The sequence below is a fragment of the Alexandromys fortis genome, unplaced genomic scaffold (assembly GCF_014885135.2).
Source record: "Alexandromys fortis isolate MF-2015 unplaced genomic scaffold, M_Fortis_MF-2015_v1.1 scaffold_84, whole genome shotgun sequence".
Taxonomy (NCBI): Eukaryota; Metazoa; Chordata; class Mammalia; order Rodentia; family Cricetidae; genus Alexandromys; species Alexandromys fortis.
In genome coordinates, this window is record NW_026068017.1 from 6853467 (window position 1) to 6869026 (window position 15560).

Genomic DNA, 15560 nt, shown 5'->3' on the forward strand with positions numbered 1-15560 from the left:
GGCAGAATGTTGTATACATAATAAATATTTAAAATAAATAAGTAAATACAATATATTTTATTTAGCTTAATTTATCTCAATTATTTTTCAGCATATAATCAGTATAAAATACAATTTGTGTTTATATCTCTAAACTTTATTGTTTTGTACTGGAGCACACTCCTGACTACACTGTTCCAAATACTTCATGCATGCGCACATACGCACGTCATTCCAAGCACACAACTTTTTCTGGCAATTGAGTACCTGCTTCTAAAAGTACAAAGCTACGAATTTGCTTCTTTGGTCACCCTGCCCACAAGCCAAGTGCTCAGTAAGGTGAGGCTGCTCAGAATGGTGTCACCCTACAGTGTTCTCAGTACGGTCACATCAATATGCGTTAAAAGAACATAGATTTCCATCTTATTTTTTGCTGAGAATAAGAAATTATGATTAATATTCCCTATCCATCTTTTCTATATTCCAAATTAATCTTTTCTATACTTACTTTAATTTCTACGGTTTTCTATTTTCATTGCAGGACAAGCCTACCGTTTGACTCACATGCCCTAGAGTTTTCTGTAGTTCATGTCACTGAGCCAGGGATTACAGTCTTTTCCTGAATTGACCGCAGTGTCCACATATTTCCCAACCTCTGCCCCCTCTCTCTGTAATCACAGACAGTGCTTTGTAACCTGCACACTCTATCTTCTCGGGGTGCCTTTCACATATGTTCGGTTGCAGTAACTAAGGAGCTCTGACACACTACTTTATACACGAGGAAATATCTATCCACCAGGACATTCCTGGTTTTGCACCAGTCACATAGCACGGAGGCTGAATTCAAGCTCAAACTTCTGCTCAGTGCCTGTTCCACTGCTGTGTGAGAAGAGGCCTCTGGAGAATCGGGGCCCACTTCTTATCTGTCCAGTCTTCACGTTGCAGGCGGTCCTGTTAAATTCTCAAGACTTTGAATCATCTCTAGTATTCACTCAGATTTCTTGAAATAAACCGGGAAACTGTCCTATTTCCTGATTTATTTATACCTAATGTGTATAAAATATTGAAAATACTAATTTAAACGCCATTGAATTCATCTAGATGACTGTCTTGCAGTGTGCTGGCCAGGAGGACCGCATCTCCTTGTTTCTGTATACGTAGACCCATGAAATGAGTGGGAAAAGAGCGATCGCAACAGCAATAGCCAAGTGCATTCTTCCACCAACTGGATTCCTATAAAAACAAAACGTATTATAAAGTCCAAGACAACAAATTGCCTCGGAAATATACATGAAGTTTGAATTGGTGAAACATTACATCTTATTAGTTTCCCTTTATTGAAACTAATATTTTGTACAAAATCTTTATATACTTAATCTTGATATATGTTGCAAATGCCTTTTCCCACTCTGTATTTGAGGAATGTTGATTAATTAGATTGTACTAAAATGAGTCTTTTCCTTTTTATTTTTGTCCCCTTGTAAGAAATCTCTCCCTCCCTGAGACTTTTTGCTTGCTTGACGCAGGGTCTTACTGTAGAGCCCTTGCTGGCCTTATATTTGTTATGTAGCTCAGGCTGGCCTTGAACTCATAACAATCTTCCTGCCTCGCTCCCTGAGTATTAGTGTAAGATGTAGCTAGCACCCTGCCCAACTTTTCCAGGGTCTTGAAGACACTATTGCTTTCTCTAGAAATTTTGTTGTTTTGTAATTTTAAATTAGATCAATAATCCACCTGGAAGTGAATTTTACAGTTCTTTTTTTTCATAACAATAAGATCTTTAAAAATAAAGACTTTGCCCTCTGTGCTTATGAGTGAAATTACTATAATTCTATTTTTTAAATGTTTTTGGTAATTTTGTTGTAGAGGTTCTGCCCTCACCACGTGAGTTGGGAAGTGACCCCTCCCTCCTGTTTAGGAGGCATTTGCTAATGGTCAGTACTGTCCCTCCTGTATGTCAGTCTTAGTCAGCTGTGCCAGCCAGGTCTAGAGTTGTGTTGTAGGGAAAATTAAAAAAACAAATAAATAAAAAGTCCTACTTAACAAAAAGACTGAAAAGTGATGACGTAAACTTCCAAGACATAAAGAGGATCCAGCTGAGTGAGGAGGGGCTCGTGGTCCCCTACCCCCACAACAAACTAGGGAATTTACAGTTGTTCTGGGAGGGAGAGTCAGCTTTCTTTAAGGGTGTGGTCCCTGGTAGGTTGGCCATGCCCCAGTGGATGGCCACAGTCCTGGTGATGCCGTTCTGTGATCCCAGCTACTCAGGAGACTGAGGCAGGAGGACTGGAAATATAAGACCAACCTGATAGTGAGTTCAAGGCCAGACAGGGCAACTGAGACCTTGCCTCAACATAAAAAATAAAGAAGTCGGGATATAGCTCACTGGTTGAACAATTGCCTTAGCATGCACAAGCCCTATATTCAGTCTCCAGTACCTGAACGATAAATGAATACATTTTATAAATCAAGTGTAGGATAGGAATCCCCTTAAATGCCTTACAATATTGTTGATAACCTCTTTAAGTCAACTGAATGTTTTCGTGGATTTGTTGACTTCATCTAGGATTTTAAGTACAATGCACAGTTGTATGCAATGCTATCTGAGGACTTGATTCATTAGCTGTGTCGTGTGTTCTCATTTACCCCTAACGTTTCTTTTATCCATGCCTCCTCAGGATCCTGCTCTTGTATGTATACGTAAAATAAATATGTATTTATTTTAGGTCTTGCCAGGGCTTATTCAGGTGATGATTTTAGAGAGTCCTTATTTGGCCTTATTGGTTCTCTTATCTTTGTGTGTTAGTTTTTCATTTAATTGGTTTTTGCTTTAATGCTTATTTCTTGTTTCAGGGGGTGTTTAATTTGATGTTCCTCTAACCTTGAAGCCTAGCTCATTTATCCCAGGCTTCTCACCCCTTCATATCAAATATGTACTTAAATCCAGAACTTACGTCTGAGAGTGGTTCTAAACTGCATTTCATAAATGTTGGAATTACCCTTTCCGTTCCAGGTGTTTCTGATTTCCACTGTGCTTTCTTTTTTGGCCCACATATATTTGGAAGCAAAAATCCTAATTTCCAAATGTACAGCAACTGCCTAATTATATTGTTAATAGTTTCTATGTCAATTACACTATGCTCAGAGAATATACTTTGTAGGATATAAGTTCTTTGAACTATATAGGGGGTATTTTATGGCTGAGCCTATAGTGGTTTTGAAATAATGTGCCTGTGAAAAGAAAGTGGATTCTGCCAGCCGTGTGCATGTGAGCGCGTGTGTGTGTATGCGTGCATGTGTGTGTGTGTGTGTGTATGTGCCAGAGGTTGACACTGACTGTCTTAACACTCACTGTCTACAGCTGTTCTAAGATTTATTTTTATTTTGTGTGTATAAGTATTTGCCTACATGTATGTAAGAGCACCACGTGTGTACCTACCTGGTGCCCCTGGAGGCCACAGAGTATTGGATCCCCCAGCACTGGAGCTATGGACTGTTGTGAGACATCATGTGGGTGCTGGGCATTGAACGCAGGGCTTCTCTCCAAGAGAGAGCAGCGGTGCTCCTAGCTACTGGGGCATCGCAGCCTCACCTTTTTTGGAGGCAGAGCATCTTACAGAACTTAGAGCTCACAGATTGGCTAGGCTGGCTGGCCAGCAAACCCCTAGGACCCATCAGTCTCCAGACTCTTAAGCACTGGGGTTACATGTGTGCACAGATCTACTTGGTTTTACATGGGTGCTGGGAATCTGAACTCAGGTCCTCAGACTTTCACTGCAAGTACTGCCGGCTGATTGGTTGGCACCACGTTGGGCTGCTATTTGTTGAGGACCAGTCAAAATTCCTTCCTGCTACTATCCGATGTGTTTCTCTGTTTTTCCGATATTTTCAATATTTTCATTCACGCCTTCATATTCTTTACTGTACTTCTAATTCCACACCTTTACCTTTACGAGAGGTATTTTTGTCGAGGCTGGTCCTTGACAAAGTGCTTTAACAACAACTGAGCCATCATCTTTCCCCAGCCCCAGATTCTTTCATGCATAATCATGAGTCCTAGAGTGTTCATGAGGTCTAGTTTCTTATTGTTTAAGTAAAACCTATATCTACACTGCCTTTCTTTGTTTGCATTAATGGATAGGAGAAGTGTGCTAATATCTCACAAAGTAATTGTGAAATTTTTTTTTTAACTGCCAACATTTTTGTGGAGGCCTGAAGATAGCATCTGATCCTCTGGGACTGGGTTAACAGATAGCCAGCTATGAGCTATGCTGTGGGTGCTGGAAATTGAACTCAGGTCCTCTGGGAAAGCAGCCAGTGATCTTAACCCCTGAGCTGTCTCTCCCGTCCCTGTGCCCTTGATTTTTAACTGATGGGTTGAACTTACTTTGCTGAACTGTGACACAGTGCCATCCAGGCTGTGATGATCACCAGGCCAGACAGCTCTCTGAAAAACACCATGTTTCACATTATGAAGTGACTGCCACTCCCCTGCTGTATGTCACTAGGAGTGGTACAGCCCTGAAAACAACCTGGGGGCCATTTGTCATTAGTTTTGAGCTTTTAAAGATGCCAGTGCTTTGCAGGGGCTCAAACCAATACAAACTCTAAGCATACTGAGCTAGCTGGGGAAGATTGCAGGGAGAATAAGGGCTTGTAGTGTTAATCAGACTAACTTGAGGGGACTATGTTCATGGAGTTGTGTGTCAGGTGGGTGTGCCTCTTGCATTGACTGAATAAGCATATTGTCACTGCCACTGGGGGCCCCACTTTGAGTCTACCCTGATTCCCGGGCTTCACACTGGAGATGACAATCCACTTAGTATAAATCCCCATCTGCAGACCCAGCCTGGCCACCTCTCCAATTTACATAGGCTAGGGTCCAGAGCAAACCACACCTTGTCAGAGACACCTAACATACAAGGCTCTGGAGCACGGTGCCAGCAGACACCAGCAGCAGGAAGAAAGTGAGTGAAGGTCTCTTAGTAAGCCTGGGAGCCAAGCAAAGGAAGGTCAGAATAAGTGGTCCTGACCAAGGGGATGGATATGCGATACACCAAACAAGGCTGGCAGAGGTTGATTCGGACTACTGACTTCTGAGGTGGCTGATGGAACTTGCACATTAGACTCTGACCTAAGAGTGATCCAGGATGTCACCAGCTCGTCAGACTGGAACATTACTGCACTGTGCCCTTACTAGTAATGGGGGGAAAAGGGTGTGTGTGTGTCAAGGTCCGCCTGCCCGACAGTAATGTGGAATCGGTAATGGCCGTGAGAGCTGCGATAGAGGAGTTCAAGAGACACTGCTGGGTTTGAATCCTGGCTCCACCATTTCCACATTTTCTTTATCCTATAACGGCTGTTAATGTTCCTGCTCCTCCAGTACATTTTTGGGGGAGGGAAACCTTCATTGTGCACAGGCAAGTTGCTGTTGTAAAGGGTTACTCAGGTCTGCCCCACCCCTCCAAAGAGCAAAAGTCACTGCTCACCTGCCTTCTTCCTCATTTAGGATGCTCTGCTGTGCATGGCGCAAGAAGTGGTATGCCAAGCCGCCAGCCCACAGCACGCAGAACAGCATGTGTATCACAGACACACTCTTCCAGATGAAATTACCTACAAGTACATATCCTGCAGCTGTTAATCAGGTTGAATCCAGAAGCAGGCTTTTACTTGCTTTATGAGAATTTACTAATTTTCTTGGGAGAGCCACCCTTCCCACACCACTTGCCCATCACCAGCACCTGACTCCAACACTCTCTGTTGCTTAGCTTAGTGGAATAATACATGTAAACTTATGCAAGGAGGCATAAAGCATGCTCTTGCTTGTAAGGAGCTTGCCCCTCCTGGGGTACACATAAAAGCATGCCGTATGTTGCTGTAAGTACCTTGCGTCAGGAGATTGGAAGGAGCAACATACACTAGTGAAAAAGTAGAGGTGTGTTACAGACATGACAAGCACTTTCCATACACAAGTGGCAGTTTGTAGACACAGATTTTGAATAAATTCCAAATAAGAAAGTAGTCAACAGGAGTGGTGGTGTTCTAAGAAAGTGCAAAGTAAAAGAGTTGATCTGGATTAGAAGATAGAAAACACCTAAGAGGCAATGATTGCCCGAGTCTGGGAAGATAAGATCACCACTGCAATTGATGTCCATTAGACACCAGCTGGAGGCTTAGGAAGTCAGTGCAGAGACCAAACCCATCTCCCTTATGAGCTAAATCTCATACACAACAATCAGTCCAAGAGGTCTTGAGTCACCGTTGAGAACGGCTTGTATGCCAAGACCTTGGGAAGTCTCCCTAGCATGGTCTAGCTAAAGAGGAGCTCCTCGTTATGAGAAGGGAGAGGAAATGCCTGGAATCCCGGTTTTCTCTTGGGAGTGGGCCAGGTAGATTCTCACCATTCTAAGAACTCTGATTTGCTGAGCCTCCGTGGAGAGTCCACTGTTCATACCTGTGACAAGAGGATTAAACCCAACAAGCAGGGTAAGCAATGCAGGGATCATATACACCACCTGTCAGCAAAAAAGGAAACGGGAGGGTTAAGAAGTGCGCCCAAACCGGGGGTGTAGCCCAGTCGTAGAGTGTCCTCATCCCCAGCACTGAAACGGGAGTGTGCTCAACACGTAGCACGTTCGGAAGATCTAGCAAATAAATGTGGGATCAGTGGTCACCAAGCTGTGCGATTTTCCTGTTTTAGTGGTCACCGAGGATGTGATAACGCCTGCTATTATGACCTCATCACCACATCAGGCCGTGATTTTTTACCTCCCTTGGTCGGCTCTTCCAAGAAACACTTTTCATCCCCAAGATGTAGGTCTGAGCAGAGTGTTTAGTCACTGTTGGCCTCCCAATCTCTCCCAAGCAACTTTCACACCCAGAATGACCTTCCCCACCTGCATAAAAGAGCATTCTCTGCAAATCAGAGTGGGAACAGTCGCAAATGACCAGATGGCCCTGCTGGGCTGGCCCTCACAGACCACGTGATTCAGTATTCCACCTCTGCAAGTGAAGTCACAGGAAAGCATCCAAACTATGTGTGGGTCTGATGTGCCCAGTACGAGACCAGGCTCTTCTTTTTGAAAAGGGAGTTGGAAGATCGGCCCTAAAGAAGCCCCATTCCCAAGCCTCATCATAACAGACTCTGGTTGCATGCATGTGTGTGTGTGTGCGTGTGTTTCATAAAACCTGGAGACTTTCGAGTGAGATGACTGCTTGCACTGTTTAGAGCAGGAACCTTCAGTTCCGAAGAGCAGTCTTTTCGGAAGTTATCAGAGCCGTCCATCTTAAGTGGCCAGTTTTCACCTTGACCCCAGCGAGCATTTGGATCACAGTGTCGGCATTTGGATCTGTCTTTTCTGCTCCATCCCAGCTCACGAATGGAATATCAGGCAGTTGATAAGTCAGGTTGTCCCTGACAGATGGGCAGTCACGCTCTTTACGGGTAGCCCACCACTTGCCAATCTTTAGCATGACGGAATCACCTGGGGTCTTGTTTAAATGCAGGTGCTGTCTGGGGAGGTCTACAGGAGGTCTTGGCATTCTGCCTTTCTGACAAGTCCCTGGAGGGGCCACTGCTGCTTTACTGAGGACACTTGGGTCAGTCAGCATAGAAAACTATGACTCGACTCCCAGGAGTGAGACAGACAGGTATAGAGAGAATTAGAGACAGAAGACAATAGGCAAGCACCCACCATACAATATTCAATTGTGCCCTATGAGAAATGTTTGGCATAGATTTTTTAAATGTGCATTCAAGTGCCTGGATATCTGTCTTAACAGATTACACAGCCTTATGACAGTGTCTTATATGAACAAATTTATCCTTTAAACTAAGTAAGTCTCTTATGGCAATTGTGATATGGTAATCCTTATTAAAATGCTTTTCCCTCTATAATGGAAGGAGATAAAAAAAAACGGGGCAGAGAGACTGAAAAGAACTGCTTCTAATACACAAGCTCAAACAGTGCTCAGCAAAGATATAAACCCAGTACAATCCACTTATAATGTTCTTTTCTGTTACTGTTGGGATTTAATAAATGTAATTAGTTTATTGTTTTACAAGTAAATGAGTGTGTATCTGTATGTATCTATGTGTGTACAATGTATGTGTTGTGGTCAGAGGACAACTTTGTCGGGTTAGTTCTCTCATTCTACTTTTATGTGGGCCACCAGGGCCAAAATCAGTTTGTCAGGCTTTGGGGCGAGTGCATCTACTCAGAGCCATCTTGCCAGTCCTTTGTTTATTTTTTTTACAGTGGAAAAACTAAAGGTATCATAGCACTCACTTAACAGAACTTAATTCAATGGCATCACAGAGCACCCTGGACTCATTTCTAATTCTTGTCTACTGAAAAACTATGCTTTCAACTTCTTTGGCAGCTAGAAATGGTTCATGTCCAGAAATAATGTTAGGTGATGTCTTCCAGGGTGCAATAGCCATCGTTTCTGGACTGCAAAGGCCATACTGGAAATGTGGCGGGGCCATGCTACGATTTTTGAGCCTAAAGACCAAAGAGAGGCTCTCCAACTTAGCTTGAGAAATAACAAATGTTTAGAAGCAGACAGAGACATGCAGGTGACCTAGCAACAGGCGACAAAAGGCAGGCACAAGAGTTGGAAGGCTGTCAGAGGAAATGAGAGAGGACAATCAGAATGTGTGGCCCGATTGCCATTATCCATACACAGGTGAGGTGGAGTGCTCAGGCACCGGGCACATAACTATCTCTAGCGTGGGTCTGGTTGAAATCTTTTTTACTTTTACCTCCGGATGGCATCTCAAGGCAGTGATGTGCAAAGCTGCCTGAGTAGTTCTGCAGAGAACAGAAATGGCTGGGTCAGCAGAAGGACTGGGCTGGGGAAGGAAAGGGGTTTTGAGGAGCGGGATGGTGGCACAGGTGGCAATCTGCTGCAGTCTTTTGGAGATTCATCGTGACCTTGTATTATCATGACTAGTGACGTGATTGTCAAGGGATGAGAGTTGCTGGAAAGGCTTCCATGTCTCCAGAAAGTTCAGAATTTACCCCACCTGGAGCAAATTATATTATCACAGCGATTTTCCCCCTCAAGGAGAAAAATTTGGAAAACAAGCTCCCAAGTGTTGATTTTTCAGGTTTTAGGCAAATGGCGCTGGGTTCAGAGGCACAGTTGTGTCAAATGGAGGGGCATAGTAGCTCATACTCACCACCCAGAACTCTGCATCTGGATCATTCACCTAGAATGTCAAAACATCAAGATGTTAGCTGACATCAGACCCGAAGCGCCCTATGTCTGGTCTGACCTCATATTTACTATTCGTGGCGCTGCAGTGAGCTCAGGGTACTGAACACCTGCCAACTCATCTAGGGGTCTGCACAGGCACAGAAACCCATTCACTCTCACGGGAACTGAAGATTCGGAAAGGTGCCCGAGTGGCAGTGCTGGGTCCCTTCCTGAGAAATCAGCTGCCAAGTCAGGCTCTCACTGTGTTGCTTAATCACACTGGTAGAGAGGGTTCAGCAGTTTGGGGAAACGCAAACCCCCGTTCTGCTCCACCCTGCGAACTGGCTGCCCGGGCGTCTGTCTCCGCTGTGCCGCTGCCCGCCCTCCTCAGCCCGTCTGACCTGCACCACGGCGGCCAGGGCGAAGAATGCTGACATGAGCAAGTTGCAGGCCCGCCACAAGCCGGGAGCCCAGGGAGCCCCAGTGGGCGCCATTGCCTGGAAGCCGGAGGAGCAGGCGTGGCCAGAGGCAGGGGCACGGCTAGTGGGGCAGGACCCAGAAAGGAAGGGCGGGGTGCAGAGGGCGGAGGCTGTGCGCAGCGAGGGCAGAACTCAAAAGGCGGGGATGGGGCAGAGGGGCAGGACTCAAATGGCGGGGGCGGGGCTAAAGGGGCAGAACTCAGATGGCGAGGTGGGGCTGGAGGGGCAGAACTCAGATGGAGGGGCGGGGTTAAAGGGGCAGAACTCAAATGGAGGGGGCGGGGCTAGCAGAGCAGGACTCAGATGGCGGGGCGGGGCTAGAGGGGCGGGACTCAGATGGTGGGGCGGGGCTAGTGGGGCAGAACTCAGAAGGAGGATTGGCCTCCCCGCACTCCCTAGTCCTAGGACGGTCTCTCGGTGCCCCCTAGCGGAGAAGTGTGGCATCGGCCTTGCTGTGCTGTCTTCCTTGGGGTGCCCTGGAGGCAGGGATGACGCTGTCCCCATTTTACTGTTGGAAAGTGACTCCTACAGGGTCCTGGTGACTTGCTGGACCTTGGTAAGGTCGCCCAGTTGGTGGAGAGATAGAAGAAAATCGGATTTGAACTCTTGTAGAGAGGTGTAGTTCCAAAGCCTTTGTCCCCTAGGCTAAGGCTGTGCTTTCTTATACTAAAAAAAAAAAAAAAAAAAAAAAAAGCAAAAAAGAAAAAACACAATAAGCACAAACCAGAAATAGAAGTGAAGAATTAAAAAAAAGGAAAATAAGTGTGTGTGTGAGAGAGAATGTTCCAGTTAAGTTTCCCTCCCTCCCTCCCTCCCTCCCTCCCTCCCTCCCTCCTTCCCTTCCTTCCTTCCTTCCTTCCTTCCTTCCTTCCTTCCTTCCTTCCTAATGCATTCCTTTCCTTTTTTGATTTTTGTTTGTTTTGTTTTGTTTGAATCAAGGCCTCACTACATACCCCTGACTGACCTGGAATTTACTATGATAGACAGACTGGCCTTGAACTCAGAGATCTGCCAGCCTCCAGTGCTGGGATTAAAGGCCTGCACCACCATGCCTGGCCTTTCAGGTTAGTATGTACGTGCTCCTTTCCAAAGCTCCTGTCTTTCAGAGCCAGAAAAGGGCTGTGACAATTTCCTAAGTGAGTGACAGACACAGCTGTTCGGCAGCTAGCCTCTTTCACCTTCACGCAAGCTCTCTTACTCTAAAAGATATTTACATATTATACACATTTACATTTCCCTCCCACCAGCAAAACCAACATTTCCAACACTCATTTGCTCATCCACTTCTTAGAGAGAAAGGTATGAGAGTATTCGCAGCTCTCTGCTCGCCTGCTTCAGCCTGCTCTGTTGTGTAAGCTTCCTTTCTGACAGCGCTTCTCTGGGTTCATTTACACACCCATCGGCCTCATCAGTTTTTATTCTAAAGAGTCTTTGTCACCTCAAGTCCTGCACTTGGGGTTTGACTGTCCCCTTTCCTTTTGACTAAATTTCTTTAAACTGCTCAGAAGGGTTTCCCTTATGTTTCATTCTTTACACCAGGGTTCTGTGTCAGACACCAGCTTTGACAAAAATACCACTTACCAGGGTAGGGGCACGGGGATCAAATATGTTAGTAAAGAGTACGAAGATGTAAGTAAAATAATAAAACAGAAACATAGGATAATGCCAGGAGGGAGTTCCAGTGAATCCTGAAATTGCCTGCCTGTATTTTAACTTGCCATATGCTTTTATACACCAATATAAGGGGGAAGGGGACAAGGCAACAAAAAACGTCTTTAACATGATACAAAGAACAATTGGAACAGTTAATTGCTTCAACACTTTGAGACATCAGAGACATCAAGTCATCAGCACTCTGTGGTTTAGGCAGTGAACCCATCCTAGATCAAATATCCCGAGGGTAGCCATTTGCTGGGTCAAACCTCCTGTTACAAAAGAAGGAGCAGAAGAATGCTTGACTATCCTGTCCTCTGTCAGACTGGAGTGGATCTACCCATGTAGGCCATCTTAATGTCAAAAACACCAACTAACCACATCCTTGGGTCAGGATGTGTAGCCCTGGTTGTTGTCAACAATTCTGAGCAACCTCAAATTCTCTGACCTTCAGACAAGTGGAAATAAGCTCACATTTTTGGACCGTCACAGTTTCGCAACCTGCAACCAATGGGACCCAACAGATGACCCCCTGAAATAAAGTATTTCTCTGGAGCAGTGGCTCTCAACCTTCCTAATGCTGCGACCCTTTAATCCTGTTCCTCATGTTGTGTTGACCCCCAACCATAAAATTATTTTCATTGCTACTTCATAACTGTAATTTTGCTACTATTAGGAACCATAATGTAAATACCTGTGTTTTCTGTTGGCCTTAGGCGACCCCTGTTAAAGGATCGCTCAACCCTGAAGGGGTCACAGCCCAGAGGTTGAGAAACACAGCCCTGGTGTGGGATGTCCTTCTGTAAACGTGTGGCCGAGAAACAACAGCGCGGTCTCTGTCTATGCTGTCCTTCAGGGTTTTGAGATACACAGTAAAGATTTCCAGGAAATACTGCTTTCCCTCCCTGCATGACCTAGGGAGGCTTAAGGGGTCTTCTGTAAGGTGCGGTCTCATTTATCCAAGGGCTGAAAGAGGGATTCCTTAGGACCTGATTGACACCACTTTGATCACCTCTTAGATGTTTTGAAGACCAAAAGAACTTTCCACCCACGGTCTTGTCCTTTTGCACTAATAAGATAAAGGACCGGGGTAGACAGGAGATTAAAACTCATCTTGACTTTGGAGTTTAAGGTTGTTGGAACCATGAGTGTCCACAAGATGGCGGACTTTCGCTGCGAACCGAGTCCTGGGAGCTGCGAACCGAGTCCTGGGAGCGGAGGATGCGCCTTCCCTTGGATCTCTCTGGAGAGGTGTGTGATGTAGATTTCCAGGGTGGATATGAACTTGGAGTCAGCCCTAGGTGAAGAAATACAAATAGAATTTCGTACCAGAACCTTTAACATTCAAGCCGAGGCGCCGCGAGGAACGAGCTAAGCTTTGCTGTGCTACTGGCAGAGTTTAAACCCATTTGCTACCCCGAGGTTCCAGGAAAACCAGAAGAGATTGTAAAGCGCGATTCCCGAAGCAAACAAAGATGAGAATAACTGTCGATTGCTGAGTCTTTATGCAAGACCGAGGTAGCTTTGGGTATCTTAACACCACCTCAGAGTCTGCCTTTGTAAATCTAAACGACTCCCAGGAGACCCGAGCTTCTCCGGTGCCCTTCTCTTCACGGACGACACCGTCACGATCATGTACACAGTCGCTCTTTTTGATAGTGGTATAAGGGCGCCTTAGCAAATTACCATGAAAGCAAAGAAAGGATGATCTCACAGTTCTGGAGTCTGGAAGTCCAAACTGAAAGTGTCAACAGGACCACATTCCCCGGAAAGCACTTAGGGGAAAAGTCTGCCTTGTTCTTTCCGGGTTTTGGAGGTTTCTTCTGGCCAGCTCTGTCTAGTAGACTCTGTCTTTGCCTAGTCTTCTCTGTGTAGGCACCTTCCCTCTGCCTTCATCCTTTTAAAGTGTATGTGTGTGTGTGTGCTAAGGTGTGCTTGCTGGAGTCAGCTCTCTCCTTCCAGTATGCCACGCTCAGGGGTTAAACTAGGGTCACATCAGGCTTGGCAGCAAGCACCTTTACTCACCAGTCATCTTGCTGTCTGTCCCCCTCCTCTCTGTCTTCTAGGTAGACCAATCATGGGACTCAAGGCCCACCTGGAGAATCCAGACTGATCTCATTTCTAATGATCAAGTTGATCATATTTTCAATGATTCTTTTTCTTTTTGTTCTTCAAATAAGGTCATGTGCACAGACTTCTAGGGTTGAGGGTGGACATATCTTTGGGGAGCTACCGTCCAGCATGTTAACTGTAGAAACCTGCCTCAGGCAGCCCACCTGTGATTCTGGTAGACCCCCAAAAAGCTGCTTATGTGCCCTCGTAGACCCCAGTGACCTCCAGGCTGGTTTCTCTCTTATCCATATTCTGGTTTTATGCAGACAGGGCTTTTAAAAAGATAATAGTTAAGTGAGGTCGCTAGATTGGGACCCTAATCTATAGGAATAGTGTTTTATGGGAAGAGGGTTCAGTACAAAAATCTACACATCTTTCTCTCCTCCTGAGAGTGCCCAGAGAAAGCCACAGGAAGGCCTGTGAGCAGAAGGCTGTGTACAAGTCAGGAGGAAAGCACTCTCTAGTCGTCAGCCCTGATGACATTGAGAACTTGTAGCTTCCAGTAACACATGGCAATAACAGTCTGTTGTTTAAGCCGCCCCGCCCCATGTAGTACCTGTGAGCTTAGTCAAGCCAAAGAAGACCCATGCTCTGAGCTTGTTCTCACCCACATTGCAACCAGTAATCTCTACAAGACACAAATCTCAAAACTTCTACATCAAACCACCCCTCCTTCTTTCTCTACCTCTTTCATCCTTTCTTCCTCCCTCCCTTTGCTCCTTCTTCAGATTGATGCAGGGCACTGCTCTGGGCATCACCAGAGTGAGCAGAACAGACAACCTCAGTTAATCCTCACCTGGGAACCTCCAAAGTCAGGGACCAATGGTTTGAACAATCTGCAATGCCCTGCAAAACTGGAGACAGCAGGCTGAGCTTGCTGCCCGAGCCTGCTGCCCGAGCCTGCTGCCCGAGCCTGCTGCCCGAGCCTGCTGTCTGCTGCCCTCCTTTCCCCACCACTTCACACGGCTTCGTGTGCTCACAACCCTGTGGTAACACAGGCCTCCTACCAGGCAGCTCTCTTTCCTGCACACATGGGCTCTGCATGGTTTCTTTCCCTTGCCTACTTAACTCCCACCCCTGTTTGCACCCAGTCTCCTGGAGCAATCCAGCCACACCCTCGGCATCTGCTTTTTGCTTTGGTAGTATTGATCACACCGGCAATGACACAATCAGTTGCTTGGTGTTTGTGTAGCTTACCAGACTGCAAACCCCATGAGGACGATATCTGCAGCTATTGTTTTTTTTTCTTCCTGTTGCTTTCCCACTTAGCACAGAGCTGGAGCTCATTAGCATTGACAGGAATGAGCCTCAGATTCAGGAATCATCCTGATAAACACCTGCCATCCTTTACATCTTTTTAGAGCATAGATGAATTCAAAGTGAATCCTTGGCACTCACGGAAACAATTACCTAGGGAAAAAAAATACTTTTTCTGACAACAAAAATAAGGTTTGGTTACATATTAAATGACCAGAGCAAAATACGAAGCAAACTAAGACATCATATTAATAGGCAACCGTGGCCTAGGCCTGCCCTCATGTCCTATATCGCGGTTGCTGTGCGGCAGCTTTTAGATGTTTTATTCCCAGTTGATGGATGTGTTAGCTTTATATTTTAATATATTTGTATTTGTATGTGCTTGTCTGTAATGCATGTGGGTGTGTGTGCATGCATGTGTTTGTATGTGCATGCATGTGGGTGTGGGTGTGTGTACATGCATGTGTATGTATGTGCATGCATGTGGGTGTGGGTATGTGTACACGCATGTGTATGTATGTGCATGCATGCAGGTGTGGGCGTGTGTACACGCATACATGGAGGTCAGAGGATAACTTGTGGGTTTCAGTTTTCTGCTTTTACCATGTGGTTCCTGGGATTGAACTCTGGTCCTCAGGCTTGGAGGCAAGCACTTTTACTGCTGAGCTGTCTTGCCAGCCTCCTGCTAGTTTTAAATGATAAGAGAATTCTTAACAGAATTATTTTTCAATTCACATATTTATTATTACATGCAGGCTTGAGAATGCCACAGCACACAGGTGGCGGTCAGAGGCCAAATCTCAGGCATTGGTTCCCGCCTCCCTCCAGGAGTTCTGGGAATCAAACTCAGGTGTCAGGTTTGTGGAGCAAGCACTTTTT

At 45.6% G+C, this 15560-nt stretch overlaps 1 protein-coding gene across 1 annotated transcript; it reads right to left on the reverse strand.

Moving 5' to 3' along the window:
- Positions 1-38: 38 nt before the first annotated feature.
- Tmem220 (transmembrane protein 220) lies at positions 39-9742 on the reverse strand. The gene is made up of 6 exons (XM_050162491.1): positions 9582-9742; positions 9164-9193; positions 6434-6494; positions 5469-5592; positions 4367-4426; positions 39-1212 (listed from the first exon to the last, which is right to left on the reverse strand). Exons 1-6 carry the CDS (start codon positions 9672-9674, stop codon positions 1077-1079), a joined length of 504 nt encoding a protein of 167 aa, XP_050018448.1. The 5' UTR covers positions 9675-9742; the 3' UTR covers positions 39-1076.
- Positions 9743-15560: the final 5818 nt, after the last annotated feature.

Bases quoted from the DNA above. Each gene is read 5' to 3' on its own strand.
- Tmem220 (XM_050162491.1), bottom strand. From the start codon at position 9,674: ATGGCGCCCACTGGGGCTCCCTGGGCTCCCGGCTTGTGGCGGGCCTGC. The intron at 6,495-9,163 runs GTGAGTATGAGC...TTTTGCTGACAG, and splicing joins CAGATGCAGAGTTCTGGGTG to GTGGTGTATATGATCCCTGC. The intron at 1,213-4,366 runs GTAAGTTCAACC...TTGTTTTTATAG, and splicing joins CTGTGTCACAGTTCAGCAAA to GAATCCAGTTGGTGGAAGAA.